This window comes from Halichoerus grypus, chromosome 3 (assembly GCF_964656455.1).
Source record: "Halichoerus grypus chromosome 3, mHalGry1.hap1.1, whole genome shotgun sequence".
In the NCBI taxonomy this organism is placed as follows: Eukaryota; Metazoa; Chordata; class Mammalia; order Carnivora; family Phocidae; genus Halichoerus; species Halichoerus grypus.
Window position 1 is genome coordinate 172,389,255 of NC_135714.1, and position 12,980 is coordinate 172,402,234.

Genomic DNA, 12,980 nt, shown 5'->3' on the forward strand with positions numbered 1-12,980 from the left:
AGAACACTCACATGGAGCTGGCTTGTTTATCTTTTGCTAATAGAAATATATGATATATATGAAGCCAAAGTTTTGCAGCTACCATTTGGATAATGCCTCCCATAATCTCTACCCAGCACCTGTATCTCCCTACAGAAACAGAAACTTTTCCAACATTATATGCATTGCTTCTTTAATGATGAACAGTAGAGTGGTTTAAGTCTGCTGACATAGATGTCTTATTTGATAAAGCATCACCTTGGTCATGAATACTGTAGCAGAGTAGTGACTACCAGATATCCCTCATCTTGTTCACTAACTGTGGTGAATAAAAATGGCATGCATCCTTTTTTCCCTTTAGCTCTTTCAAAAACTCCTTCTTAAAATGGGGAGATAGTTGGAGTTCCATCAATCATCTTCAAGCACCAAGGAGAGTATTACTGTACAGGATCTATAGCTGAAAATTAGACTGAATCTAGATCATTGGTGACTTGGAACCCCTTAACTTCTCTGGATAAACAACCTCCACATTTTTTAACATGATGGGAAAGAATAAACCATCAACTGTTTAAGCCATTCTTAGTGGGTCTTGTTTCTTGTGCAATTCCTAATTCATATAGCATATGTTTGACTGTTTAGAAATAATGGGGAGTTAAAAATTCAAGACACTTTAGGCAATAATTTGGGAAATATTTTTGAAATAAATTTCACAAAATTAAAGCTTATTACAAAGTTTTAAAAATGAGTTTTTTATGAGAATTTGGGGTGACAATTTTTGGATACTTTTTTACATCCTAAGTTTTTAAAATAAACATTAGTAAAGATAGATTGTAATAGGACTTTAATATGTATGGCAAATATTTCCATGATTATCAGATAAAATAATTCATATATATCTTTATTGAAGCATAATTAACATACAATGTTTTATTAGTTTCAGGTGTACAGCATAGTGCTTTGACAGTTCTAAATATTATTCAGTGCTCACCATAATAAGTATAAAACCATCTATCACCATATATTGTTATTACAGTATTATTAAATATATTCTCTATGGTATTCTTTAAAAAGATTTATTTATTTGAATGAGAGAGAGCAGGAGTGGGTGCATGAGTTGGGGGAGCGGCAAAGGGAGAGAATCTTCAAGCAGATTCCCTGCTGAGCACAGAGCCCAATGTGAGGCTCCATCTCACCACCCATGAGATCATGACCTGAGCTGAAACTAAGAGTCAGACGTTCAACAGCCTGAGCCATTCAGGCACCCCCTACCCCATGCTGTACTTTTTATCTCCATGACATTTATTTTATAACTGGAAGTCTGTATCTCTTCATCCACTTTATCTATTTCACACATCCCCCAAACCACCTCTCCTCTGGGAACGGCCACCCAGTTTGTTCTCTGTATTTAAGAGTCTGTACAGATGGCCAGGAGACACATGAAAAGATGCTCAACATCACTAATCATCAGGGAAATGCAAATCAAAACCACAATGAGTTATCATCTCACACCTGTCAGAAAGACTAGTAAAAAAATAAGAAATAACAAGTGTTAGCAAGAGTGTGGAGAAAAGGGAACACTCATGCACTGTTGAGAGGAATGTAAACTGGTGCAGTCACTGTGGAAAAGTATGGATGTTCCTCAAAAAGTTAAAAATAGAAATACCATATGATCAAGAAATTCCTCTACTAGATATTTACCAAAACAAAATGAAAACATTAATTCAAAAAGATATATGCATCCCTATGTTTATTGCAGCATTATCTATAATAGTCAAGATGTGGAAACAACTCTAAGTGTTTATCCATGGATGAATGAATAGATAAAGAAGATGTGAGATTATATGTATACAGAGAGAAAGAGAGGGAGAGAGAATAAAATTTTAGTCATCCATAAAAGAGAATGAGATCTTGCCATTTGTGACATGAATGGACCTAGAGTGTATTATGCTAAGTGAAATAAGTCAGGCAGAGAAAGACAAATACTGTATGATTTCACTGATTTAAGGAATCTGAAAAACAAAATAAATGAATAAACAAACAGCAGAAGTAGACCCATAAATACAGAGAACAAACTGATGGCTGCCAGGGCAGGGTGGAGAGGAGATGGCCAAATGGGTGAAGAACAGTGAGAGAAACATGAATGGTGATAAATGGTAGCTACCCTTGTTGTGAGCATAGCTTAATGTATAGGCTTTCCAAATCACTGTTATACACCTGAAAGCAATGTAATGTTGTATGTCAACTATACTTCAATAAAAATTCAAGAATTATATATATATATAATATAGTTAGTATAATAAGTATCTATATTTGTGTATATGGGTATATAAATAAAGGTTTGTTGGAAGATTAATGAAAATGGAGAGTAGTTACATCTCAGGTATGTGCCTTTGAAAGATATTTGCTGTAGTGTGTTTATTATTTTCATCACAAAAATGAGTGTATATTATTTTAACAGCTATTTTAAAGTAATTATAGGAAAAGATAATTTATGGCATTAGTACTATCTATGTAATATGAGACAAGTTAATAAAATACAGAGAATAAACAGTATGATTCTCAATTCAGTGAATATACATAATTTCCATGAATAAAGTATGAAATAGCCAATAAAATGTTCATAGCAAAATAATCTGTGTGTGAATGCAGATTAAATTTTTTCTTATTTTTAAAGTTTTTTTATTTTTGAAATCAAATGTGCAATTAAATTATGAGAAAAATATTAAACATGCATTTGAAAATAGAGTAAATAGAGTAAAAATATTAGGGATAAAATAAAATAAATATTAGGAATTGAACAAAAGGCCACATACCTTATTAACCCCACAAACAGTTCCTTCTTTTACCCACATCATTTCACCATTTCTAAAACCTTGTGGAAAATCCAAAGCAACACAGATGTGTCCATTTATATTTGCGTAAATAGCAGTAGCATTTGGAATTTGAATTATTTCTTCTTTTTTATATTGACATATTAATTTTCCACACATCAGATCCCTATAATTTATGAATAAATGAAATCATTAGACTTCAATAAAAAGAAATATTAGAATATCATTTATAAAGCAAAAAGATTTAGGTAAAGCATTTAAGGCTTGCAAAAAGATGCATGCAATTTACTGTAAAATAACAAAAAGTATAAAGGCCTTGCCTGCATTGTTAAAAATAACTGAATATTTTAATAATTTTAACTACTTCCCAGTTAGCCTGATCACTTTTTGGTAATAATTCCTTCACTTTTTTTGATTTTTAAAGAGAAGCAATTCCAAGTTTATTCCATTTTTAAAAATTGGTAAAGTTCATCTAATTACTAGTCCCATTGGATTTTCTTTTCAATTGTTCAAACATAATACCTACTCTCAGAATTATGGGTTCCAAATAGACAAGACATTGAGACCCACCTTCCAAAAACATTCTACACAATAAATATTAAAATAAAACCATGAAAGATACCTCATAAGGATATTGCTGTAAAATACAGAAAAAGTAATAAAAGTAATGAGAATATAAGAAAGCATTAAAAAGAGCAATAATAAAATTTAAGATTGACTTTCTAAGAAAAACAATGACCAGAAGATTATTGAATGACAGACTCAAAAAAGAAACAAATTGTCTTCCCACTCTGTATGCAGAGAAACTATCTTTCAAAATTAAACATGGCATTTTCCGACAATATTTAAGAAAATTTGTCACCAGCAGTCTTGAACTAAAGAAAATATAAACCAAGTTCTTCACACTGAAAGGAACTTATCGTAGATGGAAGCTTGCAGAAGTACAAAATGTATATAACTTTATCAGATTGAGGAAGTCCCTTTTCATTCCTAGTTAAATGACAGTATTTATCATGATGGATCAGTGCTAGATTTTGTGGTAAGTTAGACAGAACCAAGAACATTGTGCTGATAAATCTATATGAGAGAGAGAAGATATATTTAAATCATCTACCCCCAAAACAAATATAAAACTGGTCAAATTTGTCAAAACAACCATTTCAGGGCTATAAAAACTGATCAAAACAAACAAAAAAGTGAGAATCATTTATGAAAAGCTGCCATAAAATCAAGTAAGAATAGTGGGAGGTGTCGTCTTTTTTGACGTCTTTTTTGAGTCTGCTCCTATGCCCTGTCCCAGATCAGTTGATACTGTTATTTTACCAGGACAGGGCTGGCCATGAAAACCTTTAAATTAAATGTCAGAGGAGTGGTTCTAGATTTGGTGAAGAGGACAAAAAACCTCACCCATCATCACTTCAAATAAAAGTAACAAATAAGGTAGGAAAAGAATGTAAAACCAGAAGTACTGTGAGCCCAAGGTTGAGATCCCAATTGGGGTTAGTGATAGATCAGACAGAAATTAAAGGCATGATCCTGGAAATAATAGCTCCATAAAGGGTAGTGATAAACTCTCCTTATATCACATCCCTAGCTGACAGGGAGGTTACATGCACGTGCTAGAGGGACCTGAGAAGGACTGATGGGAAGTAACACCAGTGAAAACTTTAAATTTGCCTAGAATCTAAATGTGCTCCCCAATTACAAAGAAAAGCCCAAAGCCACATGGCTCTAGTGATAAATTCTATGAAATGAATAAAGAAAAAATAATTCTACACAAATATTTACAGAAAGTGAGAAAGCAATCAGTGTAAAACGCCACATTAGTAAAAGAAAGGAAAAGAACCATATGATCATTTCAATAGATGCAGAAAAAAAGCACTCAACAAACTACAACATCCATTCATGATAAAAACCCTCAACGAAGTAGGATTAGAGGGAACATACCTCAACATAATCAAGGCCATTTATGAAAAACCCACAGCTAATATCATTCTCAATGGGGGGAAAACTTAGAGCTTTTCTTTTCTACAGTCAGGAACAAGACAGGGATGCCCACTCTCAACACTGTTATTTAATGTAGTACTGGAAGTCTAGCCACAGCAATCAGCCAAAAAAAAAAAAAAAAAAAAGAAGGAGGAGGAGGAGGAAAGAGAAGAAAAGAAAAGAGAAGAGAAGAAAAATAAAGGAAGAAAGAGAGAAAGAAAAAGAGAAACAAAGAAAAGCCATCTAAATCAGCAAGGAAGAAATAAAACTTTCACTATTTGCAGATGACATGATACTGTATAGAAAAGACCTGAGACTCCAAAAAACTGATAGTACTAATACTCAAATTCAGTAAAATCACAGGATACAAAATCAATGTACAGAAAGTCACATTTCTATACAAAAATAATGAAGCAGCAGAAAGAGAAAATAAAGATTCAATCCCATTTACAATTGCACTTTAAATAATTAGATACATAAGAATAAACCTAACCAAAAAGGTAAAAGACCTGTACTCTGAAAACTAGAACACTGATGAAAGAAATTGAAGATGACACAAAGAAACGGAAAAACATTCCATGCTTATGGGTTGGAAGAACAAATATTGTTAAAATGTCTATATTACCCAAAGCAATCTACACATTCAAAGCAATCCCTATCAAAATACCACCAGCATTTTTCACAGAACTACAACAAACAATTCTAAAATTTGTATGGAATCACAAAAGACCCTGAATAGCCTAAGCAAACTTAAAAGAGAAAAGCAAAAGCTGGAGGCATCACAATTCTGGACTTCAAGTTATATTATGAAGCTGTAGTAATCCAAACAGTATGGTACTGGCACAAAAATACATACATAAATCAACAGAACAGAATAGAAAACCCAGAAATGAACCCACAATTATATGGTCAATTATTCTTCAACAAAGCAGGAAGGAATGTCCAATGGGAAAAAGACAGTCTCTTTAAGGAATGGTATTGGGAAAACTGGACAGCAACATGCAGAAGAATGAAACTGGACCACTTTCTTACACAATACACAAAAACAAATTCAAAATGGATGAAAAACCTAAATGTGAGACAGGAATATCAAAATCCTAGAGAAGAAAATAGGCAGTAACCTCTTTGACACTGGGCAAGCAACTTCTAACTACATATGTCTGCTGAGGCAAGGGGAACAAAAGCAAAAAAAAAAAAAATTATGGGGACTTCAGCAAAATAAAATCTTCTGCACAGCAAAGGAAACCATCAACAAAACTTAAAGGCAACCTTCATAATGGGAGAAGATGTTTGCAAATGACATATCCAATAAAGGGTTAGTATCCAAAACACATAAAGGACTGATACAATTCAACACTCAAAAAACAAATAATCCGGTTAAAAAATAGGTAGAAGACATGAATAGACACTTTTCCAAAGAATTCATACAGATGGCTAACATATTATATGTGTATATATTTTGCTTTTGTTCCCCTTGCCTATATATACAAAAGAATATTACTCAGCCATAAAAAAGAATGAAATCTTGCCATCTGCAATGATGTGGATCAAGCTAGAGTATTAGGCTAAGTGAAATAAGTCAATCAGTGAAAGACAATTACCACATGATTTCACTCATATATGCAAATTAAGAAACAAAGCAAACGAGCATAGCAGAAAAAAATAGAGAGAGAGGAAAACCAAGAACTTAACTATAGAGAACAAACGATGGTTACCAGAGGAGGGGTGGGTGGAGGGAGTTGGGTTCAATAGGTGATGGGGATTAAGGAGTGCACTTGTTGTGATGAGCACCAGTTGTTGTACATAAGTGTTGAATCACTAAATTGTATACCTAAAACTAATATACTGTATATTAACTAGAGTTTAAATAAAAACTTAAAAAATTAAGATTTCAAGAGCTAAAGTTAGATTAACAAAAGTAAATGAATTATATACTGTAGAGTTATCATTATTTACATTATTTAAGGTATATGCAGTATTATAACAAAACGGGTGTCTTGAAAATTATGTCTGATGGATAATGTGAGCATCTATTGATAATATATGTTATGTCATAAAATTTTTATTTAGCTTATGAATCGTTTTGGAGGTTTCAAATTCTACCACACACCCACTGATACATCAGAGGATTCAACAAATTGTCCTACATACACCAAAAGTGGCAGGGGAGACAAACACCAGCCCAACTATATACCATGTTCTCAAAAATAACTTCCTAATCAGCAAAATCTCAGCAATGATGAAAATAGAGATATCTTAGGGCAATTTTCTATGGTCTGACTTTTTCTGCTTTTGGGCAAAAAAGGAAAATGAAAAAGAGAAAAGCAGCTCTTGACATTCAGGAGAAAGTATTAATTGCAAGGCATTAGAGTTGATATAAACAGACTTGCACTTATAGCTAGATCATCATGCTTAACTGTTGAATATAAGCAATTTAGGAATATCAACTTTAAGCCAAGTTACTCTGTGACCATGATGGAGCAAGAAAAAGACAAACCTGCTCCATAAATTATGTCATAAACATTGTCCCAAGAGACAAGACATAAACATTGTCCAAGCAACAAAATTATCAAACATCCCTCTCATCCAGCTAATATGAGTGACTGTTGCTCATTATCAATTACAACTCTAACTTCTTTCCAGTCTTCCTTCTTCATATATAAGATTTATTGAGGTACCCAATCATAGAATTACCTTCACTTTCTGAAAATATCCAATTCAGAAGAAAGTTCCACTTCCTAAAATCCTGTTGAAAACCACTTAATGCAAACCCAAATCCTATAAAAAGTTTCTAAAACTCTGGAACCAAGATGTTGTGCAGTTTCCCATAGAGTATAATTCCACTGATTGGTACATGTAATAAACCCAACTTGTTCAACTACGAGTGTGTTCCTGTGATTTTTGGCTGGAAGGCATTGACACAGAACCTGATCTAAAATCATTTCTACAAAGAGTGGGTTGAAGTGGATTCCAGTAAGGGTAGAATTCTAATCTGAAACACACACACACACAGAGAAGGCAATGGAATATAACCAGAAAGGGAAGAATTATATGACAATAGAGCCTTAAGAATGGGAACTAAATCATGAGATATTGTGGATTGGGATTTTTTTAATTCAATACAGAACATTCAATATCTTAGCTTGAATAATCAGAGTGCAGAACTAAAAATGGGCCTCATGTCGATTAGGTGACTGGAAATTAAAAGTTACTCAACATTAAAGTGTGCATAAAATTCATCCTAAATCCTGGTTGACTACTGAACTGAGCATGTGCAGTGAAGACTCCAGGGAGTTCATCAGAAGCATCTTAAGAGGCATAAAGAAATAAACAATATTTCACCTGCTGCTCACAGAGAGGTATTGTTTATAGTATGAGTCCAACTATGTTAAATCCCTTCCATAACAAAACTCTATAGCTTTCAGAAAGCATAAATGAATGCAAAGTTTCCATTACGTATTGTTCATTGTATCCAACATAGAGTCAAAATAATTGCTAAACATGTCATAAAAATAAAATGTGACATAGTCAAGGAGCAAATAAATCAGTAGATACCAATGTTAAAATGACCTAAATATTGCAATTAGCAGAGAAGCACTGTATAGCAGCTAATATAAAAATTATCAATGATTTAAAGGAAAATACAGTCATGATAGCTAGAAGTTTTTCTTTAGTCAGTATATGGAATTTGTGAACACAATTTTAGAAATTTTGAAACAACCTGTATGTATTTTGAGCTGGAACATATGAAAAGGCAACTTATAAATGCACTTTGTGGTGTTTAATCAAAATAAAATTATCACTTTAAGTTCATGTTTTAAATACAGAGATATACATGAACATATAAGTAATTGTGTGATACATATATGTGCATATAGTACATGTATGTTTTAGCTCTATTGACTAAGAGGGCTTAGAGGTAATTAAAGACAGTGGAAATAAGCACACCTGGTGCCCAGATATTTATTTTTTAAATATTATTCTCTACTAAAAGGTATATGGGCTACTTGGATAAATAGCTGAATCCAGAGTAGGGGTAGGAAAAGTATAACAGGAGCCTAGAACAGTTTGTGCTAGAAAAATTTGGAAGTTCTTACAGAGTCATATACACTTTTGAAAAAAACACTGTGGCCAAATAAAAGAGACTCTCAGTAGCCAAAACTGAGACAATTTGAAAAAGAATCAGAATAAATAATAACAGTAGTGTATTCTATACTACTGAATAAAATAACAATTGCTGAGTCTGAACTGATATATATAAACATGTAAACAAACAAATATAATGAAGGGAATACTTCCTACAGTACATTTCTAGCTTACAGGCAGAGTCAATAATGGAGTTAAAAATCATCAATGGATTTTAAAACCTAGTGGGTCAAAGTTTGAAGAGGAAGAGTATGTCCATGGTCTCAATATAATTTAACCTAAAGTATCCAAGATTGAGAAAAAATGCCATGTACCCTTTAAAATTCCACTAAGGTATAGATTACTTCAGTGGTAATCATGCCAAAATGCTTAATATGAATCTAATTATGAAAAATATCCATCAAAACCAAATTGAGGGAAATTTTTAAAACAATTACTCCATAGCATTAAAAAAAAGACCTATGAAAAAGGAAAAAAATTAAAACAAAGAAAATTTTCTAGATTAAAGCTTAAAAATACATTATGACTAAATGCAAATGTATGACTGGGTTTGTTCCTGAAAAAGACAAAATAACTCTAAATACTTCACTGAGACAATTAAAGTAAGTTTTAATACTAACCATGTTTCATAGCTACAATATAGTTATGTAAGAAAATATCTTTATTCTCAGGAAAGACACATGATTTATTTAGGGGTAAAGAAGGGTAGTTTTCAATATTCTTTCAAATAGTTTAGGGAAATCATTTTGAAGACAGGACAGGAAAGTTGGAAAAAAACAGAAGGATAAAGCAAATGGGCAAAATGTAAACAATTGGTAAACCTGGGTAAAGGTATATGGGGAATCTGTACTATTCATGCAAGCTAGAAGTGTTTTACAGAATTTTTACTTTTACTATCAAACCAATTTTGAAATCATATCAAAATAAAATATTATAATAACATTCTAATAACTAGTAACATTCTAGTTCTAATATTTATATTAATTATAATATTTAATAATTAACTCTCATATAGTGCATACTATGTGTCAGTCCCACTCTAAATACTCTCAATAGAGTATCTAAATTCCACATTGGCATCACCCAATGGTGTTAGTGGAATTAATATTCATATTCTACATATTAGAAAATGAAGCACATATCACACAAGTAGGTAAGCGGTGGGATTAGGATTTGAAACAAAGATGTATGGCTGTAGAGCACATGTTCTTAAACACAGTGCTTTACTTACTGGATAGTAAAAATTCATGCATTGTCATTTCATCACTATAAGAATGCTCATCCTTTGTAAAATTAAAATGACAGAATGCAAAATAAGAATGATCAGTCTGTCTAACTGTTTTTAATGTACTTATATAAATTAAACACTCTATGGGAAGGTACAAAGGATAAGTGAATATCTGAGAAAGAGCAGTAAAAATATTCTATTAAAGACATTTATAATTTATAGTCTTACTTCATAATCAAGTAATATTCTGATTACTCATAAGCTTAATTATCTGGTGGTATTTTCTAATTTAAAGCAACAAATAGAGTTTCTCACATAGATTTCTTAAAGCATACTTAGTTTTACACTGTATGTATCCTGAAGGACCTGAACCACAGTTCCCAGATTGATCAGCCTTAGAATTAAGGTGAGAATAACACTCTTCAGGACCAAATTCTGCACCTGAAAAAAAAATGTGTGGTTAGTCATATTGAGCTTATGTTAATTTAAAATAATTTATGAATATATTTGAAATTCTGAAATGGTCTAAAATACATTGTAGAAAATATGATCATAACATAAATTGAAAACAAACCTAGATTTAAGATCACACAAAATCATTTCAATGAAATATTTAAAAATTGACAGCATTCCTGTCTACTATCCAAAAAGATACCTTAAATTTAACCATGGTGTGCAGTTCATTTTGTTAATTTTTAGTAAGTCTAGATATCTATAAGTGTATAAGAAACTAAAATTTAACTTATTGGTCAAGAACCTATTTTGCATAAATGTCTTTTTATTTCAAGTGAAATGAAATCAAGTCAAACTATGAAACTAATATCTTATTTTTTCACCGTATTTTCCTCAAACCAGAAGATCCTGGGGAGTCATAATTTTTACATTCACTATCCTATCCATGCACATGATGTGTTCAATTCTCATAAGAGCTAACCTACTTAAAGAGCAGTTTATTTATTATAACCTCCATTAGTTCTACTATAGTTGAAAGATTAACCCAAAAACCTTTGATATGAAGATTTAACCACTGCTTTGTGGTGCTGAAGAAAAATGGCACACCTAAGAGGATCCACAATGGACACATCAGGATCTCAGCTGAAACTCCTATAGGCTCTAGTGAACTGAAAATAAGCAGTTTATTTTATCCCAGAGGTCATTTGCAAACCTGGTTATGGGTGAGAAGTCAAAATTATATACTTAGCTAGTGAAACAGGCCTTTGATGGTGGACATAAAAGTAGGCCAAAGTTGAAAGATCTTTATAACTATAGTAATAAAATTAAAGATCCAAGGGGCCTCAACATATTGTTTATTCTCCCCTCAAAGCTTTTTATTGCTTCTAAACATGTGAAGAGCAGGAGATTAAACCATAAGGGATTCTTAATGATAGGAAACAAACTGAAGGTTCCTGGAGGGGAGGTCTGTGGGGGGATAGGGTAACTGGGTGATGGGCATTAAGGAGGGCACTTGATGTAATGAGCACTGGGTGTTAAATACAACTGTTGAATCACTAAACTCTACTTCTGAAACTAGTAATACGCTATATGTGATTTTAAATAAAAAAAATTTTAGATAACAAAATAAAATAAGATATAAGGAGATGACGTCCATAAAGCAGTGTAGATTTTTCTGCAGTTTCTGTGTTGTGGTTACATATCTGCCAAGGGAAGGAGTCTCAGTAAAATAACAACTCTCAGTTGAAAACCCTGAAGAGTTATGCCATGGAAACAACAGTGAACTAGATAGACTGAACTTTATTTAAACTCTAACCAAAGCTTAATACATATCAGTTTTTGACTTAATTAAAGTGGTTAGTCTGTCATTTCATACACTTAACAAAAAAAAAAAGATGGATAATAATAGTATCTATACAAAAAGCACTTTAGACTGAAAGCAGGGATTCAAAAAAGCAAAGGTTGAAGAAAATGAAAAAAATTTAACTAGAAATGTTTTTATCACTCAAGAAAAAAATATAAGATAAAGATATCTACCTATATTAAAATAGTTGAGAAAGAGAACAATTATACATATATATGAAAATTAATTATAAAGGATATAAATATGCAAGAAAGAAAAGTATCAAAAATAAATATATTGAAGTAATTTTATGGAGAGATAATTAAATGTAAATTGAAATTTTATGAAAATCTGTATAATAATATAGAATTTACACCAAGTTCCAAGAAATTCACAGAACATTAAGAAGAATTAAACACACACACATACACAAATACATCCAAACATATGATATGAAGACTGGTAAAAAAAAAAAAAAACAGGGAAAATCCTGAAGGCTCAAAGAGAAAAGAGACACAATTGGACAGATTTTCTTTAGAAAATATGGAAACCATATGACAACAGGGTAACATCTTTAAAATGCTAATGGGGATAGAAGTTCTAATTCAAGATGGCAATGTAGGAAGATTCTGAACTTACCTCCTCCACAGGCACACCAAATCTTCAGTTCCATATGTAAAAATTTCATCTCAAAAAAACTAAAAACTAATTGAGCAACTCCTACACACTAGGCAAAGGAGAAAAAACCCTCTTAGAATTTGGTAGGAGAGGCTGAGGCACAAATGCCACCCCAGGCATAGTGATCCACAATCATGAGGGAATACAAAACCCAGAGCAATAACACAAAGAAAACTGGAGTGCCTGTACCAACATCACAAATATGCAGTATAAGAAAAAAAATTATTACTAAAGACAACCAAAGAATTTTTACAATGATAAGAGAGTCAATCTGTGAAGAAAATATTAGTTATAAATGTGTTCCCTAAGAAGAAATCACCAAAATCTATGAAATAAC

General features: G+C 32.1%; 1 protein-coding gene across 1 annotated transcript in view; it reads right to left on the minus strand.

Moving 5' to 3' along the window:
• Nucleotides 1–12,980, minus strand: part of ADAM2 (ADAM metallopeptidase domain 2) — a 154,126-nt gene that overhangs the window by 29,135 nt on the left and 112,011 nt on the right. The window contains exons 15-16 of the mRNA XM_036118916.2: nt 10,506–10,611; nt 2,793–2,976 (exon numbers count right to left, since the gene is read on the minus strand). Coding sequence (XP_035974809.2) covers nt 2,793–2,976; nt 10,506–10,611 — 290 coding nt within the window. The remainder of the gene's footprint in view (nt 1–2,792; nt 2,977–10,505; nt 10,612–12,980) is intronic.